This window comes from Pyrgilauda ruficollis, unplaced genomic scaffold (assembly GCF_017590135.1).
Source record: "Pyrgilauda ruficollis isolate IOZ18807 unplaced genomic scaffold, ASM1759013v1 scaffold11, whole genome shotgun sequence".
NCBI classification, from domain to species: Eukaryota; Metazoa; Chordata; class Aves; order Passeriformes; family Passeridae; genus Pyrgilauda; species Pyrgilauda ruficollis.
Genome location: NW_024509210.1, coordinates 11012021 through 11036848, shown reverse-complemented (window position 1 = coordinate 11036848; position 24828 = coordinate 11012021). Strand labels below are relative to the sequence as shown.

Sequence of the window (24828 nt, the reverse complement as noted above, 5' to 3'; positions counted from 1 at the left end):
TGCCAGTTTGAATCCTCGTTTATTCCATTTTCTTCCCAATTAGTGTGCTTATGCAAAAAATACATGCCTGACAGTCCCTAACAGTTTGCTCATGCTCAGCCTTTCCCCAGAGTTTCTCTGTGCAGCTACAGAGCAGTCCTGACAGCATCCTTGCACTCTTCAGTGAGGGCAGCATCTCTTGGGCTGGTGCCAGGAGACAAAGCTTCTTCTTGGCACTAGCAGGCCTCTGCTCCTCTGCCTGTGCCCCTTCCTAACCGGAGGTCCAAGTCCCGAAGCTGCTGGAGGAAGCCGGAGTTGGGGCAGACCCCCCTGTGGGAGCGCACAGTCTGAATGGCGGTGGCGAGGGACATACCTTCACAGATCATTAAGAAAGCCAGGACAAGAGCTGCAGACCGACTGATTCCCATTGCACAGTGAACCAGTACTTTGCCTAGAAAAAGGAGAGAGATTTGCAATTATGCCAGCAGGCCTCATGGTGGGGGTTATTGTGCTGGAGCAGAGATGGAAGCTGGTATTGGGGATGGGCAAGCAAGTGTGTACAGCCCTGCAGAGCAGCCCTGGTGCAGTTCCCCTGGTTGGGGAACATGGGGTTTTTACTGGCTGGGGACAGAAAATTTGTAATTGTGTTCCAGGATCCATGGTCGCTTGTTTAAGCTTAGCTGTCAGCCTGACAGCACACCCTTATCCTTCCTGTCCAGGCTGCCATCCGTTGTGTCCCTGCTTGCTCATGTGGAGTTCTGGGAGTGATGCATTTGCTGCCAAAGTTTCAAGAGTTCACGCTTGATGGCCGTGCTGTGGGAAGCAGCCTTGGCAGGTTACTTACTACTAGAGGGCTTGGAAACTTGGGATTTCGGAAGTGCAATGCTCAGGATTGCTCACTGCTGTTACAGCAACACTCCTGGTTTTCCACAAACTCTTCTTTCTTCTTACTTAGGACAGTAATGCTTTCTGAGGGTGCTGACTGCTGCCCAGGCTTTTTTGCAAGTGTGTGAAGAAAATGGGCATTATCATTAAGAACAGCTGTTTGTATATGGCATTTGCATCAGCTCACTTATGCATTTTTATTTCTATAGCCTGCCCCATACTAATCACTGTCCTTCCCTAATGCCTCTATTTTTCCCTGTTTATTAAGTGACCAGTAGGAAGACAATTTATGAAATGTTTTTAGTTTTCCAGAGATTTCAGTGCAAGGTGTACATCTTCATTAGGAGTTCATAAAGAGTAACATCATGAGTCCTTCCCCTGTTGCCGTAAGTGAGTCTCAGGGAACACCTCCCAGGGATCCAGTGGAGTAACTCTCTTCTTCCCTCTCTTTTGCTCTGCTTTTGGTTTTCCTGCTGTGATCATGAATGGAAACAGCCTAAGAAGCTCAATTCTATATTGCAAGTGCCTCCTAGGTTTCTAATGTGTGATTTTGACCCATTGGATGGAGATGAATATTTTTAAATGGTCTTATTTGAAATTAAAGAAAGTTTTTTAATTAAAGGAAAATTTTGTTCTCAGAAGAATTCAGATGTGTGGTCCTTTCCCTCTAGATATAAACAAAAAGCTCATTCCAAAACCTGAAAATTTGCATCCTGTAAATATCGTAAAATGCTTCAACTTTCACAAACATGGTAAGATAAATGAGAACTTTTTAATTGAGAGTGAAACTCAATTGTTGTATAACTTTTCTACTCAATTATAACCATGCCTGAACATTTTCAAGCTCCCTTGTCTTTTGCTGCAATCAGATCTATTTTTTTCACAGAGACTGTGGTCCAGTAACTCAGCATTAGTAGAGTAACAAGTGATTAGAAGCAGATATGAACTTCTGACTACCAAATGGACAGCCTCCCATTAAGGCAGCTGAAGAAAATGTCTTTTTAGCATGGAAATTTCTGAACAGTTCTTCACTGGAAATCTTCACAAGTTTGAAACAAAGTATTTTCTACTTTTATAATTTTTTTTTTTTTTTAGACCACATATGTGGTCTCTTGTTGATTCATTGTATAGCTCTACAAAATGCAATTTAGTGGCAACACAATTTATATCCAGAAAAGATGAAAAATCAGCAATGACAATCCCATGTTACTCTGGATATGGACTAGGCTATCTCAGATGATGCTTCTCTGCAAAATGTAAGGAGGGGTAGAAAGAACAGACAGCTTTTCAGGGCGAGTTCCTTGTTTTGTTTGCACTTACAGCATCTTAATCTCTCTATTACTAGGGAGCAAGACAAAAATATCCTTGTTAAGGATGAGCTTTATGATGAGCCTAGATCCAGACAAAACGTTCAGACTGATTGCCCCCATCCCCCTAGGTGTTAATTCTCGGTACTTTGTACACAGCTTTTAATCTTAAATCCCATTTTGTTTATGACAGAGTATTTATTTAGCAACCATTCTAGTTCTGACTAATGATGATGGCATAGCCACATGCTCAGAGAGGGTGAGCATGTGTTGTGAAAACCTGCTCTGGCCAGCAGGTTGAGAAAGTGTTGAATTCCACAATGTTATGTGACACAGCCACCTCTCATTATCCTGGCATGAGAAATCCGAGCGCAGCCCTAAAGATAGACATGTCTTCAGTAGAAATAAAGGGACAAATATAGTCTCCAAGGAAGTGGCAAAAACAGCTCTGGTGACAGCAGACTTGGACCAGGCATCAAAACCTTTGGGGGAAGGATGAGATTTTCCAATGTAAGGCCAGTTTTGCAGAATTTCTATTTCTGTTTTCTCATCCAGATACAGTTTCAAAGAATTTACTGAGATATTGATGCCCTTATTCAAGTTAAATTGCATCTATCTGTCAATTCCATTAACTTCATGTAAGTTCTTAGAAGTAAAGTCCTGCTTTTTATGGGCATATGGAGAAATGTTTTGCACCCCTGCTAAAAGATAATGCTAATTTCAGTTTCCATCAGACTTCTCATTCAATGTGCTGCACTTCCATTAGCCTTCTCACCAATCTTGTAGGGTATGTATGCTGTGTTATCTTCCCCAGAGGAGGCACTTGGGATCCTGATCTGAGATTTTCAGAGGAGCAGGAAGGAATCAGGAGCAATTTCACTTTGAAAAATACTGCAAATAGGGCTAGGCCAAAAGATTTTTGAAAAATCTTTGCTTCAGTACTCTGCAGGAGGCCTAACTGCAATGTATTGGCAGGAATGGGAAATCCAGACATTCACCCAAAATGTGCACCCCAAATAACAGAAGCCAAGAAACAAAATGTTCTGAAATTTTTTCTTGGAATCAGAACCACTCTTTTTCACTTTTTTTTTGTCTTTGTCTGAAAACTTTTGAGCTACCAGCACTCTCCAACTAAAAGAATAAGAATTTATGGTTTGAACTGCATCATAAGGGAGAAAAACAAACAAGAAAAAACCAAAGAACTGGCTTTGGTGTTAGATTTGATTTTGCATCACTATATATTTTGAAATTAAATCTAAATTTGTGCATAAACTGGATGGGAGACAGGAGACTTGATGTTCTAAATCTAATTTTTGTAAAATTGTTTGAGTCCTTCCCCCACACCTGTATGAAGACTTCTGCCTTTGAAAATGCTCTGCCCCACTAGCAGTCTTAAACTGAATACCAAACTAAGCACAGGTATAAACACTGCAGTTAATATTACCTGTTGTGTTTTTGTTGGAGGCACAGAAAGCAGAACAAATGCCAGGCTCCTGCCTGTACAGGTTGGCTCTCTATTGTCTTGTGTCTGTCTGAGAGAAGACTGTGTCCAAAAAGAGTACACTTCTTCCCTTTTTCTGTGGTGTATCTGCACTTCAGAAGAGTCCTCTTCTATCAGCAAAGAGCTTTAGAAGGTGTCTCAGCAAAAATCTGGACAAGCCCCAAGTATTGACCTTGGTCCTAATCTGCATGGTTCTCTAATCACTTGTTCCCATGAGGATGTAGGTATATCATCTCTTTTACAAGTGCAATATGTATTCCAACATTGTTAATCTCTGTGCATAGTGAAACAAGGGCTATGCTAAATGCTGGTACACTGACAATAAAATGACTTGTTTGTTGCAGATAAATCAGTCATGTGAAATTATTTAATTAATGTAAAATTGCTCTAATGAAAGCAGATTTGAATTTACTATGTGATTATTTTTAGCAAACAAATTGAATGTTAAACTTGAGTAAGGAAACAAAAGCTGTGTTGCTATTTGGTTCTGTTTACAGGGTCAGACCCTCGTCTCTTAGCAGTGGCTGCAAATGGGTGAAGTGACACTCTGAGCCCCTGGCGACATCCTGCATGTGACCAGCGCCTGAAGCACGTCTGCTCTGTGGGCTGACTGTGGTGTGCGATTCCAGCCATTCCATAGCCCCTGGCAGGACGCTGAGATGTCCCAGCACTCAGGCTCGGATTCCTGGGTGGCTGCTGGAGCACGGCCACAGAGAGCAGCGTTCACAGAGCTCCCCTGTCGTGTGGTAGGCAAGGAGGTTATAACCACATCTCCTGCGCCACAGAATCCGTGCCATGAGCTGTCATCTTCCAACTCTGTCTTCTCCACCCCCATTTGATTTAACATACAGTGCAAAAAGAAGCTGGACTGGTCCCACATTAGGGGACCGTGTTGCAACCTTCTCTCTGAGCATGAAACAGGATCCCTTAGGAATAATGGGATTAACTGAGGAGAAGTAGGGGCACTTAGCTTCTGGCATTATTAAATCTTGCAATCCTTATTTGAAATTTTGCACCACACATCTCAAGCTACTTTTTGCAGAGGCAGACAATAACTATCATCTGTCTGGGATTTGTGCAGAACAATAATACTTGGTTTTAACAGCGGATTATGGATATTCTATCCAGCTCATGCCTGCTGTAACTCTACTAACATCAAAGGGTTTGCACTAGGGATAAAGTTTGCACATTCAACTTTGTTGACCAAATTCAAGTTAGGAAATTCAATGTTGTTGAACAAGATCAGTCATTAAAACACATAATAACTTATTGTCCTTTTGCTAATCATCATTAAATGAGCTAAATGTCCTAAACTAGCCCTTGCTTTCTTGCAGGATGGATTCAATTTGGCTTAAGATGAGGCTCCAGATCTGTCACCCATAGTCAGCATCCCAGCTGCCCTCACTCCATTGGATCCAGCTGAAGTATTCTGCTCAGCAGGAGAGCTCAGCTGGGCTAATGGGCCCTAGGGGCTTGTTCCACTATTTTCTCATCTCCTGTTAGGTTTTAGCCAGGTGCAGAATTCACTGCCTATTTCCTGATTAATCCAGTATCTGTTTTGTCACAGCTGAAAATAGCAAGAAGCCTACGGAGAGCTTTAAATAGCGGCAAGTCAGAGCAGGTAAGAACTGTCATCTGCTGCAGAATGGGAGGTCAGACTGATGTATGTAATGCACCTACAGTGAAGTCAAGGAAGAAGACCCTTTTCTCCAAAGTTAAGCAGCTTTCATAACTCCCACCAACAAGAAGGTGACAGGAGAGGTAGCCTAGCTTTTCATTTGCTCTACTGAAGTGGAGGAAGGGAAATGGCTTTGAGAGAGTCTGCCATTTCAAGCTTTTTATGGGTGGTTTTAACCTGCCTGTTTTAAACATGTTCAGAGGTCAATAAAAGGCAAAGCTCTCTACTTGGGAATCTTTCTCTCAGCACAGTCTTAGTTTAATAGTTTTCATGACATGCTTTCATCCAGTTCTCTTTCCCTCCTCCTTCTGTTAGACTTCACGAAACCCTGCTGATTTACTTTAGGTTTAGCTGCACTCCAGAGAAATGCAAATTGCACAGGTGGCCATGAAAAGGGTCAAGATTGATATTCAAGGTGTTGTCCTTTGAGCTTGAGCATGAGGGAGAAGGCTAGTACTTTCCCAACTCCCATGTTTTTCCTTGCAGGAAAGGGGACAGATTGTGCATCTGTTCTCTCTTGTCTGAGCCTTCCCAAACAGCTCTGTTACATGGGCAAAGAAACTGCCAGGCTGTGCTGAAGGAAAGGCAGCCAAGGAAGCAGGGATCACAAAACAATGCTGATGTGGTATGGCTGCAATAGAAGTGCATGTACTGTCTAATTTCTGCAACAAAGACTATGAAGGAAGTCAGGGTGTGATGCAGCCATGACCACTGTGAGAGGAACAGCTCCCAAGTAGGAGCAAGTCTCTTCCTTTTGCTCACACTCTGGCACCTGAGTTTTAAGAAACTGCCTTAAAAACAAACTCTTTACATCACCAAAGATAATATTCTGTTCACCTAAGGTAGAAATCTGGAATAAATCTGTCTATGCTGTTTTCTGGACTTGTGGTATAAAGAATCAGATTTCTTTTTCAAGCATGATGGAAATAACAGTTCTTATCTAATTCTAATGAGTACTTGATTCTTAGTTTTAAATATGTTTGTGCCTCATACAGTCTTAACTTTGACGTGTCCTGTTGGGTAAAAAGGATAATATATTTCTATTAAAGAAAAAAACTGATGTTGAATTTGCTTGTAACAGTTAAGCAGCAGTCTTAAATGACTTCTCAACCAAGCAGTAGTACCTTGTTACATCCTGTATTTAATATGGACAGGACTCTTGTCACCTGGTATATTTTTTTTGTTATTCAATTTCACTGCTTATAATAAACACTACTTTTTTTTTCTTCTTCTAAATGATGTGAGTAACAATCCCCTCCCTGTCTCATCCCTGCACAGGTCATGGGTATTTAGCTGCTAAATTTCTGTACCTCAGGAAATTATGCTTCCAGAACATCTTGTTTATATATTTTTTAAACTGTTGCGCTTTCCTCAAAATGATGAATGTCAGCAACAGCTGGACAGTGTATGATTAAATTTCACCTTGTCTCCATTCCCAGAACTCTACTTCCATATGGAGTTCAGTAAAGCAGTGCTAAAAGCATGGGAGCAGGGATAAATATGCCTTGAGCTGTAACTTGTTCTGCATTCATAGCTTAGTATTTCGGCATGCATTTTGCAAAGCACTAGTTTTCTTTGCTATTGTGGCTTCTACAATTCATCTGCTGTTTTCTGTCTTTTGTCAATTGATTTGGAACTTTGCTTTTACACACACAGATTTTGGATCTTACCTTTCTCTGGAGCACTGCCAACAATGACTTCAATTGCAAATAGCGTATGCTGTAATAAAAATGGGTGAAAATCCAAATTCCCCAAATGCAGCCCTAAGTTGCACAAGGGCAAATATTTTCTAACAGAACAGAAAAAGCCCTCCAAAGAGCAGGAAACACACAGGTACCTAACACGAAGGTACACTGTTTGCAGTTACTGTGCCTCCCCTTTCTGGCTCGTAGGGTGTGGATCAGATCTACCAATGCATACGATTAAGCTGGGTAGTTAGTACTTTAGGGCCCTGATTGCAATTAAAGCTCACCATGATGCAAGCAAAATGGTTTGCTGAGTATACAATTGTTCTCTTATTAATCACTTACTTTTGAGTAGTTCTGTACAGTTTTGTGGCACAGTCATGACTTGCTTTTGTGAAGGCTTGCCCTTAGTAATGATCTCCCATTGGCCCCAAGCCTCTGGTGTTGCACCTGGCATGCATTAAGTGAATCTGAGGATTTTGTGGGTTGTCTTCCTATTTAAAAATTATACTTTTTTCTAGCAACAACACAACATTATTCCAGACTGGTGATGTTGCTTGATCTTCCTTCTATAGAATTGCTTTCTAGCAAGTTCTTCCCTCTTCTGTGTTTGTAGGACTTGCACAGATTTGTAGCATTATAGTTGAATCTTCTTATTCAAATATGACACTTGTCCTTGTCTTTTATTTTAAATCCCATCACTAATTTGAAAAGATCAAATAATGTTCCTCTTCCTAGGTCAGTATGTCCCTGTAGGTAATGAAGGACACTTGCTATTTTGTCTTTTGGTGATGAATAACACTAGGCATAGGGAGAACCCCTTTAAAAGCCTGTTCAGTGCATCTTTCCCTATTTCAGGGAAACACGAGAACTACCACTAGGAGTTCAGGAGGCAGGTAGGATGCTACTTTTTTTGAGTATATGCATTCTTACCCACATGCAGGTGGGTTGGTCTATGTCAAATAATATTTAATAACTTTCCCTGCTTGTCTACTATGCAGAAAATAAGCAACATGCACAGATGGTCTAGTTACCTCTTGGGGAATTCAGTGCTTCTCTGATGTACTGAGCAACTGGATAGAAGTGAATGCTGAGATCAAAGTTTGGGTTGTCCTCTGCTTCTACTCCATAGTAATCCACAGGCAAGTCACTGTAGAACTTGGGCCCAGTGTTGATGCGAAATCTCCCGGCAGCGGCATTCACAATGTGGGAGATGCCCATGCGGCTCAGCTGGGCCTTGTCGCGAGCGACGTACCTGGAACAAAGACGGGGAATTATACTTGCCTGCTGCACTGCAACGCAGGGAAGAACATGCTGCTGATGGTGAGTTTGTTACAACTGCAGAAGTGGTAGTGGCTATTTTTTTTGACAGGTTGATCAGGTTCAAAGTATTCATCAGAATGCTTTGAGACAGAAGTGACTTGTTAAGAAACTAACTCTTAGATTTCCCTCCATTTTTTCCCAAACATACGTTTAGACGGTTCTCACCTCATGAAAGGTGGTGGTGGAGATATTTCTGCACAAGCTAGGGGTTTTCTGATTTCAAGGACTTCCTCACCAAGTCACCTCTGCTGAGTATTTATCCGTTCAGAGGGCTGATGCCATCTGGCAAAGTGAGGAGAAAATGAGCTTGATCCTCTTTTACCCAGCTTTGGCATGACTGCCTGAAGTACCAATGTCACAGCTCCAGTGGGCTGTTGCAGTGTGTCACTCCTGCACTAATGCAGGAGGAGAAACCAGAATGCGGCAGATATTCTTTTTAGTCAAGATACATTTCTCTATGCTACAGCATCCTGTGCACAGTTCAATCTTGTTCAACACTTAGACCGTTGTGAGAGGTCCCCAGATTATTGCCTAGCTCTCTGTTTTTAAATAAAGAGTGGAAGATTTGGGGGAAGAGTTGCAATAACCTTCAGCCCTTCCTGTCTCTTACAGGTCTCCCACATAAAGGTTTGGCCAGACTTCATCCACATGCCCCGTGGGGTGTGTGCGTGTGCAGAGCAGGCGCCGCAGCTCCTCCAGGGATGGTGTCCCAGTGCTGCTCCCACTGTCGGGCATCCAGCTTGAGGCACTTCTTATCCTAGGCCGCCGTAAGTCGCGGCTGCACAAGGAGTCCCAGGCCATCCTGAAAGGGGACAGAAGACATTCACCACCAGCCAGAGATATTTCTGACAGGCTCCTTTCTTCCTCTCACCTTCTCAAAAAGTTGATTAAAACTTCATTATATTTTTAAAGATTATTTTCTTCGTAGGAAATGGAGAAGTTTCTACTACTGTGTGGAATTCTAAATCCTATAAATAGCACAGTGAAAAAGCCCAGCCCTTGATATGCCAGCACGAGGCTTCTGCTTTCACTTGGAAGAAAGGTAATACTATGGAAAATGTCTTGTGTAAATATATCAAAGAGTGTAGAAACAAAGAATTAACATGGTATGCTGAGGTTTTCCTTTAACCAGGTAACTAGGGCTTCCTTATATATTTGTAATCTGATTTGTTTTCTAATTTGCTCAACAAACTGATCTGAACTGAGTAGAATCAGTAATGCAAAATCTTATTCACTGGTCAGCTATTCATTGTTAACTTCAATGGGGAAAACTCTGTAAGGAGCAGTTTGGTTTTTTCCAGTGGTATTTACTGGTTGCCAAACTGGCCATACTGCTTGCCCTCATGAGAAATGTTCATGTTAGAAAAATCTGCATGAGTTACAGTGATTCCAGCTGAGCAGTTATACGAACACTGACTAATTTTTTTCACTAAGTTGTTTTAATTTGCATTCCACTCCTCTCTGTTCCCTCCAAGAACTATCCCATTTCTAGTCTTGAAGCAAGTACTTCAGTTACAAGGAGAAACACTTTTTTTAGGCATCACTTTGTCTTTGGAATTACTCTGTTTCCATATGGTACATTTCTTTTGAAATAGCAGTTCCTCTACAGTGTTAGCTGTAGATTTGAACTGTTGAAAGGATTTTTTGAGAGAGTAGCAGAAATTACATTTTTCCCAGAGTTCTGTTCTAAGAAAATACTATACTTCTTTTCTTGTATGTTCTAAAAATGACCCAAACATCTGCATTACAGAGATAGGAAGTCTGTCAACTCATGAGCCTTAAAACAGAAGCACCTGTCTAGGACATGGGTAAAGTTGTAGTCAGTGAGTCAAAGTCTTGCTCTGGCACTGCCTGAAGCATGTCTTCTACATAAATGATTTGAAGGGTGGTTTGGGGTAGAACAGTTCAGGACAGCAAACCTGAGATCTTGCATCTTTCTGCTGAACATCTCTATTGTTAACAACTAGGTTGCATTTAAGTTCAAGCACCTTCATTGACCATTTCTTTTCAAACACTAACTGTGGTGAAATGTTCTCCTAGTTTCCTACCCTGGTATTTTCTCTAGCCCTAAGTTCACATTTTGGTGTAATTTTATTTTGCATGCACAAAGACTGAGCAAGAGGATCTGAAGGCTAGCCTGCTGTGGGAGCTCATTGCACCTTCATATTAATGCAGTGTCTTCCTGAAGGGCAAATGGAGCAACTAATTCCCTGAAATATCCACAGAAAAGGAAGGAAGTGTCAGGCCACAGAATGGTCCCTACAAGTCACCCTTCGGCCATGCATGTGGCGCGATCTGCCTTGCCACCCAGTTGCCAAGAGGAGCCCTCTGTCACTTCAGTACGTCTTCTCCTGCCACCTTCATGGCAGTTCTGGCCTTTTGGATACAGTAAGCTTTCACCAAGTGATGTTCCCAGAACAGTCTTGTATTGTTACAAGAGCATTACAAAGAGCTGCACTGTGGAATGTGCTCCCCTCCCAAATGTGCGTATCTCCTCCAGTGTCAGCTTTTACTGGGAAAACAAAAGCAGATGTTCTTGCCCATTTTGGATGGCTTTATGCAAGAAGAGGCATAGAGGAATTCCCTATTGGAACAGGCATTTCCCATTGATTTTGATCGCTGCTTTGACACTGGCCACCCCAGTGTCCCCTGTGCCAGCTCTGCCTGGCTCCTGCTGGTGATCTTGGACAGTTCTCTGATCCCACACAGGAGATCTGCAGCAGAAATGGGATTTGGACTTCCTGTGCCCTGATCACAGGGCCATCTGCCAGTTCATTAAGTATTTTCAAGAATAACAACCTCCTCCAATCCTTCCCACCTCATAATATCTGCAGCAAATGTTCCCCTTTTTTGATGTGCCTAATTCCTTGCAGTGTGTCTAATGGCCACTCCAGGGCACTCCTCACTCCCTGTAAAGTTGCTTTAAACTGTTTTGTTTTTTTCTTATTCAATACTGCCTGTTATCCTTTTCTCTTGCCCTCTCCACTTTATAAATACTTTGATTTTCCTATTACCTTAGAGGACTGAAGGCTGCTGTCAGCCTTGCTTTCCTAAGCCTCACAGGAGCTGGGCAGATACCTGTGACATACAGTGCACCTAAGGAAAAGGGCTCCTTCAAAGACTGTTTTGTTAGAATTGTCTCTAAAAGGAAACATAACTGCATAGGCTGGGCAAAAGGAGGTACTGTGTGCTACATGGATATTTAAAGCTGTGGAATAACAGCCTTTATAAGATGGGACTGCTTCCTCAGAATTATCCTAAGATGACTTTCAGCTTTTGCTCGTAATACATGAACATTGTATTATAGGTAAGGAATTTACTCCTGTTCAAACACAGATGTGAACTGCTGCTGGTGTGTACAAAACTTAGCTCATTTTCATTCCAGTCACATTTTTTTTAACTGGAGAACAGCATCAGTTTGTGTAAACTCTATATCCAATAAAAAGAAAGGACTAGAGTTCAAATTTCAAATGTGAAATAACTGTAACTAACAGGCTGTGAATGATTCAAAATCAGAGAAGCCTCAGTAGGACTATCCAACTAATACGGTGAATATTGAATGCCCTGAAAAAAAGAATAGCTTTCCACAGAAAATTTACAGAGAGAAAAACAAGACAATTTTTTTTCTGAATAAATGACTACTCAGTTCTGGCATCAGTCTAACATCTTAACTCGCTAAATTTATACATGCAAGTGTCATTACTGAAATGCACATGATTAAGAAAAACAATTCTATGTAATATGTAATGTTTTATAAGGAACATGGACATGTAATGTTTTATAAGGCTAAAAAAAAACTAGTGTGAAAGGAAAATGATTATTTGTAATAATGTGATGGCCGTTCATCTAAAAAATATGTTTTTAATGATTCTCAACTCACTTCCTCTATACTGACTTTTTGTAATGGATCTGTTTCTAAGATGTGTGTTGTATGAACAAGCAATACGGTTTTAAAATGCTGGTTTCTGGATGATGATGCTGAATGATGATGACATGAAACATCCCTGATCTTTGCTCTACTGGAGTTGTATTATGGTAATTATTCAATTACATAGGAGAAATTTTGCCATTATATTTTATTAATTTTGAATTAGCAGGTACTGCAACTGTAATTGTATCTGTACTATGCAACAGAATTTCCTTAATTACAACTAGCAGGAGGGTTGCAATCAGAGGCCTATTGCAAGCAGGTCATTCTGATGACGCAGAGTGACCCAGCGTATGACACAGGCTGTTCATGCTGCCATCCCTGCCTGCCCCTGTAGCCACCTCCCTGGACTGATGTGTGTTAGTGGCTTTGCTGCAGTTGGGTGATGAGAGCCACTAGGTCAATGGTTCCTTATTATATTGACTATCCAAGGAAGGAAAGGAAAGTGGTCCTGTGAGAGGTCCCAGATAACACCTCCTTCTGACTAGGATTCCTGTCTGCCCAGTAGGGAATACCCCTATGGACTGCATACACTATGGATGCTTTGGCTGGGTTTCAGTTAATTCAGTGACTACAGCTTTATCTGTAACAGAATTGGTGCTATTCAGTGCCATGCTGGGGAGAGGGCCTTTAGAGACTTAAGGTTCCTTTACAGGTGTCTCAGTCCTTGGAAACATATGCCACCTTTTATCCAATTTCACTATATTTAATTAAACAACAAAATGAAAAGTCAGTGTAATTTTACAATTTAACATTACCTTGATACAAGAGTAAGTTGAGAGGATGGTATGAAGGCCGAGATGAAGCAGCAGAAAATCCTGCAGCACAATGCTGTGGTAAGTCAGGAGGAAATAGAACTCTTGTGTCTAGGATATTTAATAGAAAGCCTTTACAACCTCTGCTTTAACTTGCATTTTCCAATGCCAAGATAAAGAAGGGATGTGCATATACTATAAGGATGTTAATGAGCTCGTTTCAATCAAGTGCCAAATATTTTAATCATCCCAGGGCCTATGTTGGCTTTTCTGTATAGGTAGAACTTACTGGTTTTCTTATGACATTAGTAAAAGTATTTCCAAGTCTTTAAAACCCGAGAACAAAGTAGCCTCCTTCCTGTGTTTTCTCAAGCTGCTATGTGCTATAACCTTGCCATCCCAGTGAAGATATCAGTCTGGCTATACTTCCAATAGACTGATTTGTGGTGGTAAAAGACCAGGCTGAAGCTCAGGGCTTGGCCAAGTAGGTCATGTCAAGTTCATGCCTATCATGTATTCAAAAGCCATAAACATTTCTCAGAAAGCCTATCCCCTGGAAAGGTTCCTCCAAGATAATGTATGTTTGAGAGAGGTTTTGTGTTGCTACATTGCCACACAAATGACAAGTATTACTGTCATCATTCTTCCTTCCTTAGCATTTAACCCAATAGTCTCACTGGAGTCATAATTTATCAATTGCTAGGAGCGCTACGAGATATAGATGGTATGAATCAAACACAGCAATGACTGAGGTAGGGCTGGCTGGACTTGAAAGCTGAGACAGAGGCAGTGCCTAGGGAGGCACAAGGTATTTGAGTAGCCAACTGTTTGTAAGAAAATCTCTTCAGCAGCTGGAGGATGTAATCTGAACAGCACTTCCAAATTTAGTGGAGGCTTCCAGACCCGTAAGTGTAACCCAGCTATGCATTTAGGGCAATGCACCCACTTGGTAGGACATGGCAAAATCCATTAGGTGGACTTGCTCTCCACAGCTCACACAAGGCCTATGTTGAGGAGCAGACTAAATCTCTGTACTGGACAGCTTGGAGCAGTGCAAGGCAAAAACATTTGATTTTTTTTCCTCTTGGTATTGCATTGGTGAACATTTTCTGTCCTAACTTTAGAGGAATTATGATGCTTCCCCACTGTCAAAGTAAAATTTTCTCTGTGTGCCCATCCAGGGAAATCAGCAGCTACATTTTTGATACAAAGCCCAACTCAAATGTAAGGAAGAAGTTAATCAACCCATCCTGGTACTCAAATATGCTGAATTTACCACCATTGCCACTGATGTTATGGATTGCCAGGCCTCAGAAACCTCAAAAATGTCTAATTTTTTCATAGCACGTCTGTAGGCCAGGCTGTAGTTCTCAAACTTAATGGTCTTGACTGTTTCAGGATGTACATTAGTATGCAGTTGGCCCCAAGGCAGGGTGGCCTTGGAGGTTTTTTTGTGACTGTAGTATAAAATATTCTCTTGTCATCAGCTAGTTAGTACATTTCTATTTACCAACTATGTGTGCAGATCCTGACAGTGGCTAGACAGATTCAGCCATCCTTAGATGTGCAGCAATGTTGTACCAAGTGTACAAAACCTGGCCACCTGCTGATTTTGCTAACTCTTCTGGGTCTTGAATGTATGTTTACTTTATTCTTTAGCCACCACTTGGGAAACCAACTCTGTAGAGTTATAGCCCACACGGCAGCTTTGAGTGGGTAAGAGAAGTGAAAAATATGAGCAGCAAAATTATTTTTCCCTGATACATCCTTCCCTCACAAAATGCAAAACCATGGGTTGCTGTACCTAGTCACATAATTGTAATGTGAGCGGGATCCTAACCACGTTTATGAGTCAGGACAGAGGCATGGACAGAATCTGTGCCAGGCAATGTACATGGAATATGCCATACAGAAACTAAGGCTGATAGGTACCACCACCACAAGGATTGCAGAGATAAGAGGTAGTTTATCCACCCCAAGCTCTTCTGTGGCTTCTTCCCCACTGAAGCTTGGGTATATTTTGTTTCTGAATTGGACTCTTTATTTACTAGTTACAAATTTTACATGCTCTTTAATAGTGTGCATTGTAACTATTTAAGGCTGAGCATTAAACAGGCCCAGACACTGTTAACAATCTGCATGTTACGATATATTCTTTTGTGTAACTGCTTGTTATAGCATCAGCTATTAGGAATTTATTACTGGTGCATTTTAGGTAGTGCTTTACAGTCATTTAATTACAGCCATCCAGCAATCATTACATAAATATGCATTGAGAGCAAGAAACCCAATGTAAGGTGACCCAAAAGGCTTTTACCTGCCAAGACCAGAGTTTGGGCCCTCAGGTGGCAATGATGTCATTGCATGTGCAGGGTAATAGAGTTTAGGGCTGTACAGGGAGCTGTGTTCCTCCCAGCACTAGGTGTTCATGAAGTCATCAGCTGGAGCAAGAGCACTCTAGAGCTCTAAGGACCTGAACTTGGCTATTGGCAAGCAAGAGCACATAAAGCAAAGTCGGTTCCCTTCCAGCCTTAGGCCCAGCAAAGATGTGAGTTTTGGCTGTGAGCACAGTTCAGCTGCAAAACTAGGCCCTCTGGAGCCCATTGGTACCTCTACTCTCAGCTGCCAACTGCATCGCTACACCCATTAACCCAACCTGATCTGGTAGACCAGCAGACACACTTCATATGACCCAAAGACAAAGTAGCTGGTCCAAAATGCATCTCCCACATCTCCATGCTATTTATGACTGCAGCACCATGCCCACATTTGAGAGTCTCTCTAGCTCCAAGCCAGGCTACTGCTCCTACTCAAATATTATTGCTGGTGTACTCTCCTGCAATGGACTTCAGCCATCAGACTTCACTGTCAGTTCTGACTAACTCCTTCCTCCAGTCAATACCGACACTTTTCACTACTTTTTAAGAAAACAAAAATCCCAATCTATCAAATAATAGCACTAAACAGTTCTTAGACATGCTAAGAAACACTCCTGATATCACTACGCTTGCACTTCAAGACAAGCTTACCTAAAATGGAGTTGTTCTCTGTTAAGGCTGGCTCTTGTGGGCTCAAGAATTGCTACATCACTTTATCTCTCTTCCCTCCAGCAATAACACGTTGCGGGTGAAAACTGGTATTCTCTGAATTGGTAAACTATGTTTTTCCTCCTAAAAGCACCCTCAGAAGCTTACTGAAAAGTTGAAGGATGAAACATTTCTGAAAGACAGGCTGGCACATTGATGCAGGTTGCTCTAAATTAGGAGCAACATGTGCCACTTTGATTTTCTCTTGGAGCTGCCAGTCGGAACCAGCTGGGTTGTCTGGCTGACACTGGTTTTTTGGTGCAACTACTCCAAAGTCCTCACCCTCCCTGAGCAACATAAATCCTAACTGCTTTTTCATGGCTTGTAGCAATGCTTTACCAATATTTGCTGCCTGCACTTGCAGGGAGCGCGTGTTGATCTCGTTACTGGATGATGTCAGTACAGCATGACCCTGGGGAGAGGTATAAGCTTGGATTTATTCACAGATGGCCTGAAATGTGCTGAATCTGTTCTCTGATGCAGACCTGGTGGCCTGGAGGCTCACCTTTGTGATGCTCTTCAGCCTCACACTGTCACTGTGTGGGAGACAGAGCGTGCTCCTGCTGCAGCACAAGCACATTCCCTGCTACATCTCTACGGCTGTTTGGGCTGAAATTGCAACTACCACAGAGCCCAAGTCCTACACTCTTTCGTATACACTCTGCTACGTAAGGGGTGTTGGTCTGGGCAGCATGCGTCCAAGTGAACACAACGTGAGAAAGCCAGGTGGGCTGCTGGGTGTGCTGCAGCGACCTTGCTCAAAGAAGGACAAAGTGTCACTTGGGTGTTGTTTCCAGTCTCTCAGCTATGGTTTCATTCTTCAGATTTACTCCATGTTGCATATTCTTAATCTAGCATCATCTAATTTTCCCAGGCCACCTTCTAAATTACCTGAAGTCATGTTTCTTTCCTGCTTTGGCAAGGTTTAGAGGCCAAGGATTTCCTGTGCTGTGCTTTGCACAAAACCCCAGTTGGAATGCAGTCCCTTAGGTCATCATCCTGTGGCCCAAGAGAGTTTAGCAACCCACATCTGAAGGTGAATGAGGCTGCTGTTAACAATAACTAATACAGCAGTGTCCTCCAGCCCAGAACTGAAAACATCAGGCTTCAGAATTCAAAGAATCTCATTACAAATGAATGGTTTCTGCCCCAAGGATTTAACCAAAAGGATGGCACAATGCAAAGCCTTTCTCCCCTGTGACTAGCTCTGGTATGTTCTTCTATCTTACAAACAATATATTGCTGCTTTTTCTTTTTCTTTTTTTTTCCTTGTGTCTCTTCTGTTTGAGGGCATTAGAAGTTTCACTGCTCTTTGTTCTTGTCCTGTGGTCTCTACCAGCACTACAAAGACGGCTCTATGCTACCCAACTTAGAGGAGAGAGCAGACACTTATCCCCTACACTGGCATAGCAGGAGGGTTGAGTAACCTGCTAGGAAGTAAGTTGTGAAACAGCAGGAGGTAGACAGCCAAGATTCCCTGGTGTTTCTCGGGCACTGGAATGCCTTTCATACATGTTATTACAGTGATCCTGTGAGGAACAGAGCTGTTCCCACTGCACAGGTGTAGATGGTGAAGTTGAGCTTGATGATTTTTCTGCATCTCTCCCCAGGTCTGAGCTGGAGGCAGCTGAAGGGCAGAGTGCTGCCAAACACTGGTAGCGATAGCTGGACCTGAGTGGAGAGTTGTCCTCAGGTTTAATGCGAGTCAAAAGTCTTTACTCACCACTAGCAAGCAAAAGGCAGCTTACAACAGGAGGTGAGTAACCATCAAGGTTGGACTTCCATGCTCTTGGGAACAAGGATTTTAGGAATGCTTTGGCAGACATTGACTTCAATACTCAAAAGAAAATTCAGAACACATAAAATCAAACCAAGGACAAGAAACCTTTTTATCACTGTGCTCCTGATACCCTTCTTTCTGTGCTTGCAAAGTCTTTTTTTTTTACGGTTATTAAAAAAAAAAAAAAAAGTGTAATCTCTTATTAAATGCAGGGACATTATGTCTGTCCCTGCATTTTTAAAGCAACTGTGCTGTCTAATTGATTTTTGATCTTTCTCACACCCCAGCCTCTCAGATCTGAGACTTGGTAGCAATTTGATAGCCATGGCAAGACGTGGAGAGGTCTGTAAGGTTAGTTCCAGTAGCCTGTATTTCACACCAGTGTCTTCTGGCAGAAGGATAAACCACAGACAGAGCTGACTGCAAGTTCCTGTGGCCCAGGTTTCTGGCTACAAAACTGGGAAGGATAAACACCTTCTTAAGCACTGCAAGACAGAACAACAGAAAGGAATGGAAATCTGCTCATAATGCAAAGGCTAGAAGCAATCCAGCTGGTTTGTTTTATTCCCACCATGAGAACTATGGTCAGTCCCAGTGCAAGCTTGGCCACCTGTCAGATCAAGTTAGTGAACTCAGGCTGATAGGAATTTGACACGCTCTTGTCTTGGAGCATGCTGGTATGATCAATGCAAATTCCTCCTACAGCAGTGACACAATGTGTACGCTACCCATGCAGTCGCAGATGCCCCTCATAAATCATTAAAATACCAGCCAGTTCTAATCAGATCCTTTGAGTTATAACGTAATACACTATTTGAGAACTAAAACCAGTAAATCAAGTTAGTACAGAGGTCAGAGTGAGACTGAACACAGCTGAAACTTCCTTGCTTATGTGTGTATAGTCTAAGAGACGCAAGGGAAAGAGATGAAATCCCAAGTCAGCTAAGCAAATTGCTTTCTTCTTATTGTAAAATCTTGCTACTAAGTCTGTGGAGGGGAAAAAATAGAAATTCATCATATTCTGTAGCAGAGCTGATTTGAGGTCTAGAATTTCCCAGCAATTGTGTTAGCTCTTGGGATTATAGGTATTTCTGATAATTTGTCCTCCAGGTTAACTCTTACCATTTTTCTAAAGCAAACTAGCACTTAAAAATATGTTCCCCAAATGTCATAGATCACCCACTACAAAAACAGAACATATTTTCTTCCATAGTATAGCAAACAGGTAACTTCTAATACCAAAAAAAACCCCAAAAAATCCTATTAGAAGGCAGCTGTTGTGGTTGCACTCTTCAGTGGGACACAACAGGAACATTTGTGAAGGGGAGGCTGCAGTGCCCAAGTGCTGGAAACCCATAAGTTTGTGTGCTGGGGTGCTACTGCATAGATCCAAATAATTGATGCTTTCTTTTCTGCATGGAAAAAGCTGAGGGCCATCTAAATTTTTTGAGTGTTATCTGACTCGGACGACAACATGGTATGTTGTATGGCCAAGCCCTACGGCCAACAAGCAGTCTGGCCACCATAAATGGTACCTGTCAAAGAATAACACTGAAGGCTAACTTCTCCATTTATGCTATATTTGCATGTACATTTTGTTTCCTATTTTATACTTAAAAGAGTAAATTGTTAAAAGTAACTGTTTCTTCCCTCATGGCAAAGACAGTCTGGAGCAGGGGATCCTGCTCTACTTAGGTTGTCTCATTCTCAGTACTGCTGAGTATTTCCTCATGTTTACTTTGTACTTTTCCCTTAAACCTCTCTGTCCTAAACTGGACAGAGTGTTTTTAAAGCCCATACAGCAGAGTAACTTGGCATCTGAGTTATACCTATGGAGCCATATTTCTCTAATGGTCTGCAGGGAAGGCTCTCAGAGGCCCAGTTGTGGTAGCCCCCCTTCAGTCACAAACATCATCAGAACAGGACTTTGTTCTAATCCTCTGAAAGCTTGTTATTCTGGGCAAAGGCTTACTTTTGGGAGGTGCAAGTCATATGAACTCTTGGGGTTCATGCTGGCAACTCCTGAGGTGAAACATCTGGTGATGCAAACCACTAACGGTGATGCAAAGCAGTGATCCAGAAAGTCCCCATAAACCAGTGAACAAAGTCTTCATGAGTCACTGGCTGTAAATAAAAGAGCTAGCAAAAACCAAGGCAGTAAGTAACAGGTGGGGAACAGAGTGAAACTTGGCCTGTTTGAAAGATGCACCAACAGCTTCAAGCTGGGTGCATGTATGGAGCAAGATGGATTAATGTTGTGTTTTATTTCTAATTAAACCTCAAGCAAGTCTGAATTTCTCTCAAACCTGGTGATGAAATAGTTGAAACATAGAAGGAGAAACAATGATCAGTTTCATTAGAATTGCAGCACAGCTTGGTGTGGGAACTTAATGAAGATTTGTTGGTCAACAACAATCTCCCAACTCACTTAACATGCTCTCCATTTAATTTGTTCTGCTATTGCAAATGTGAATCCCCAAAGTCAGACTCAGTTTACATGGCTCTTGTAGTCTCTGCAGTGTCAGCAGGAAGCACAAACCAAAGACTGAGAGGACTTGAGCAATGTATATTTCTCTTAACGAAACCCAAACCCAGGTGACATTTTTGGGAGAGAGGAAACAGGAAATGGAGTCCCTTTGGGGGGCAGGGGCTTTTCACAACACTCAGAAACTTGGCCCACATTTCTGGTCTCCTCCCTTTCTTCTCCACAAAGGGCTTGTAGCATTTTTAGACAAACTTGGATCCACTGTATGTTGTTGAGAGAACCTGCTGGGAAATTAGGTGACTCCTGCACTCCAGGGCAGAGGAAATGTGTGTTTCTGCTTTGTGTTTTTAGGAAAGTAGGAAGATGAAATTCAAAATAAAACACAACAGATGGGAAATCTCACAGAGACAGACACTGGGAAATGTTTAGACAAGCTTTGTTCCCAGTTCTTGAGCTCAGAATTTAGCCACTAAGCTGCAGAGAGACTTCAGAAAGACAATGAAATGCATTTTGGCTTCAAATACAGTTCCTCCAGATTCCAGCGAGAGTTGTGCACGTGAATCTGAAGGCAGAGTGTAGCCAGCAGTATGGGGAATAGATGTAATATGAGAAACTCTTATGCTATATTATTATAGTCTGAATTGTTTCCATCATTTTGGGTTAAGTAATTCCCCACTATCCACCTCTGAAGTGCAAACAGTACAGCCTTGATGTGCCCCAGGGAAAGGAAGCAAACCAGCCTTTGAATCTTTACCCAACCTTACTGCTCATATTTTGCTTTCAGTGAGTAAGTGTTCAAATCCTTTAATACTTCATTCCCATAAAAATATATTTACCAGGGGTTTTTGTGGCAGCAGTGAGGCTGTGTTTATTATTTTAGAAACACCACACGACTGGCTTTAGAGAAAAGACAAGGCAGGAGCATGGAGTGCTGCAAATCTATCAGAGAACAGCATGTTTTCCACCTGTTGAGGCAGCAACCACAGTAACAGATGCACATAATAATTACCTGTACCTCAAAGGCAGCACCAAGTCCTGCACCTTCTGCTCCCCACCTAGCAGACAGCTTGGTAACAGAATTACAAAAAAGGAGCATTGAGACAGAGTACGTAGTGCTTTGTGAAGAATGAAAAAGCAGCTCTTATTAAAAAGAAACTGGAAGGTGGAAGATGAGAAGGAAAGATCTGAGGCACCATGATGCTAAAAGAAGAGTGGAGCTAAGGAACTCCAGGAGTGTATCTTCTTTTTAGCGTGACAGGCAGGTTTCTGCTAATACCCTTTCCAAAGCTGCTTTAATTTGTACTCTCAACATTAGAGCTAATTTCTACTGACAAATAGGTGTCCCACACCCCTACTGGAGCCCATTGCTTCCCAGAGATGGCTGGTTCTGCAGTGGCAAGAGGGGCACACAGGGTAAATGCCCTGAGATCTCAAGAGACACCATGAATGACCATGACTGTGTGCCAGTACTGTGTTCCTATTCCTCTGCTGCCTGGCACTGGGATTGTGCTGGAGCTACATTTGCCCTTTTGTTTGCAAGTCCCCCAGAGCACCTGGTGTAAGAAGGGCTGGGGACAGTACGGGGAGAAAGGACACACGGCAGGCAAAATGTTTTGGTCTTTCCTGCTTAAGTGCTGAAGTTTGTAAGGGTCTTTTTCTCCTCTTCCCCCGACTACCAAAAGGAAAGTGGTGGCATTTGGCTGGATGAGGAGGAATTGGCCTCTGGAGTGATTTGTACCATGGTAGTTCCTTATTGCACAAAGGAACAGATCTTTCCTAGAAAGGATTTGTAGGGGAAATTATCTCAGGCCCCATTTAATCTTGACAGAAGAAGATGATGAGAGGACTGTGTGCTGAGTTGGAGTTTTCCTTTGAATTCCTATGGTGTTGAAGGCAGCACTATAAATAGCCACACTATCCTTTTTACCCTGGTACAATTCTATCTCCAGCTCCCCACACAGACAGCAAGTCTTCTGGTAGGTATTTAGCAGGAATTAATTTAACCCAGTCTTCTCCTTCTGTACTCTTTTACTCCAATCATCACAATGGCTTCCACAGCCATACAAGCATGTTTCCTCAATAAAAATTTTCTGAGGAGGACTGCTGACATTAAAAATCCCATTTCTGTCTGAAAATTCGATCCTAGTTATAAATAATCCATAAATAGCCCAAACGATAAAGAGTTAGTAGTAAAAAAAAAAAAAAAAAGAAAGAAAAAAAGACACCCCCCCTCGCCCCCAAACTTCTTGCTCTTTCATTTTGTTTCTCCCAGGTTTTGTTTTTGAACTACACAGCATTTTATTCATAGTCTGTTTCACATTTTCTCCAGTGTAACTGGCTGGACAGTCTCTCCTTTCCCAGGATAGACTTGTGAACATCAGCTGAGAGGAAGGAAACCCACATCCAGTGTTTCATGGCTATCATCTTAAAGATAGATCCGTCAGAAATTTAAATACAAGCCAGATTGGTATTTAAATAAAATGGGTTTGGTTTTTTAGCATCCTTTTCAGCGAGAGATCCTCAGCCTGTAAGTCCAGCTGGAAAGCAAACTCGAATTTCACAAATATTGGAGTTGCTGAGTACAAGGGCGCAGCCCTGCTCTGGCCTGGCCCTGCCGGGGGCTCGCTGCTGGCGGAGCTGGCTCTGGGGGCTTACACTGCTCGGTGCAGGCGCTGACCTCACTGGGGTTGGTTTGTAAACAAGCTTAAAGGTACTTGCCTGGTAGTCGAGGCTCCCGCGCTGAGGTGTCTTGGATTACCTTTGTTTCAGTAATACCACTCACTTTCCTCCTAACGTGCCACCTGCACAACAACTTTCTAGCCTCTCCGGGTGTTCAGTTTATTCAAAGCCTATTTTTAATTCTGTTAATTGTAACCCGAATTCCGCTACCCAGTTTGGACCCGCAGCAGCAGCAGGGCTGAGGCAGCTGCCGGGGCTGAGCTGTGGAGGACGCCGGGGCCCAGGCGGTGCCAGCGGCTCTGACCGGCCGGGGGCGCGGCCGGTGCCGGGACACGGAGCCTGTGGGCTGCCCCGCCAGCGGGGGGTGCCACGGCTGCTCCTTGCAGGGCAGCTGCCGCTCAGCCCAGCTGACAGCCGTGAGGGGAGGGCTGGCCTTAGCCCGTGTGGGGGGCACCCGGGTCCGTCCCTGCTGTGCCCTAGCCTGCCAGGCGGCGCGGCGAGACAGGGCGAGCGCCTTCCCCAGCACAGGCCCCGTATCGTCTGCCCCGGCTGCCCCGGGGCTTGACTCGAATTCGGAACAGAGCGGCCGAGGCGGGTCCGGGGCTCGGGGCTCGCTGGCAGCGCCCGCCGCCCGGCGCGGCCCCGCCGGCACCCTCCCGGGACCCTCCCGAGCGGCCCGGGGCGCCGCCCGCGCCGGGCCGACCGCGCCACCTGGCGGCGGCAGCCGGAGCCGCGGATGGGATGCGGAATGGGATGGGATGTGAGATGGGATGCGGGGTGGGATGCGGGATGGGATGTGGGGTGGGATGCGGGATGGGATGAGATGTGAGGTGGGATGGGATGTGGGGTGGGATGCGGAGAGCACCTTTGGGAGGAAAACCGTGTGCGAGACATCGCAACCTGAGAAGTTGCATTCTGTGTGTTACTTTGCTTTATAAAATACTGTTTGCAGTATTTTTACCATCAGAGTAAGCTCCAGGTTTCCAGTTGTACCAATCAGTGTTTTAAAAGCGCGGTAAGTTTGTATCCTGTGAAATATGGTTGATGTGCCCCTGTTCTAGTACCCCCACTGGCTCCTCAGCTCTGCCCTTTGCTCCAGCCTGAAAATGGCTGGTTGGTGCCTGCTTCCAAGAGGGAGAAGGATAAGAAAATGTGGTTCTGCTTGAGACTGGGAGCATCTCTACAGACAGATCCACTGTGGGGTTTCCCTGACTCATTCTGTAAATTGGAATCACTTTGTTAGATTTAATTGGTAAAGGAAACATGCATATTAAATTTTGGGTTGGGTCTGAAGCATACTTTTATTGGCTATTCCTGCTTACTGAGGTTTTGTTACCTTTGCACAGCAGCCCTAGAGCTCATGAGGTTTCCTTATGCAAGGAACTAAAGCAAATAAGTGTTCCAGTACTGCTCTACTGCTGCTCAGTAATGTCCAATCTACAGGGTTAGTCCAAAGTAAAATCCCCTGAGACATCCTTGGTATGATGGTCAGATTCTCAGTGCCAAATACTCTGCTTTGTGCTCTGTCTCCTACAGTCTGGCCCACAGAGCAGATGTAGGTATCACCTAAGAGCATTATAAAAGGTGCTGAGTTGTCTGTCCTGAAGGCAGAAATTAACCTTGTAGACAATACTGGAAATGGCAAGGAATGTTTTCCCTCGCTGCTGTGCTGTTTTTGAGTAGCCAGCTCACATAGTGGGGAGTATTCATGCCTCTGCATTCCTGAGTTTGGTACTAAGAATACAGACTGCCATCCC

The 24828-nt window shown here is 43.2% G+C and overlaps 1 protein-coding gene across 2 annotated transcripts; it reads right to left on the bottom strand.

Annotated features, from left to right (window-relative positions):
- LOC121357766 (dual specificity protein phosphatase 13-like) lies at positions 1-23753 on the bottom strand. Of its 2 annotated transcripts, none has more exons than XM_041475358.1 (4): positions 23111-23732; positions 8969-9160; positions 8070-8290; positions 1-430 (listed from the first exon to the last, which is right to left on the bottom strand). In XM_041475358.1, exons 2-4 carry the CDS (start codon positions 9157-9159, stop codon positions 216-218), a joined length of 627 nt encoding a protein of 208 aa, XP_041331292.1. In that variant the 5' UTR covers position 9160; positions 23111-23732; the 3' UTR covers positions 1-215. The 2 variants fall into 2 exon arrangements, with proteins under 2 accessions (XP_041331292.1, XP_041331302.1); XM_041475368.1 differs by lacking the exon at positions 1-430 and adding an exon at positions 439-978 and having other exon boundaries at positions 23111-23753.
- Between the last annotated feature and the right edge of the window lie 1075 nt (positions 23754-24828).

What these genes read in the sequence shown, in the direction of transcription:
- LOC121357766 (XM_041475358.1), bottom strand. Translation starts at nt 9,159, where the DNA reads ATGGCCTGGGACTCCTTGTGCAGCCGCGACTTACGGCGGCCTAGGATA. An exon ending in AACCTTTATGTGGGAGACCT is followed by an intron (nt 8,291 to 8,968) that starts GTAAGAGACAGG and finishes TCTTTGTTCCAG; the next exon opens with GTACGTCGCTCGCGACAAGG. An exon ending in AGCACTGAATTCCCCAAGAG is followed by an intron (nt 431 to 8,069) that starts GTAACTAGACCA and finishes TCCTTTTTCTAG; the next exon opens with GCAAAGTACTGGTTCACTGT.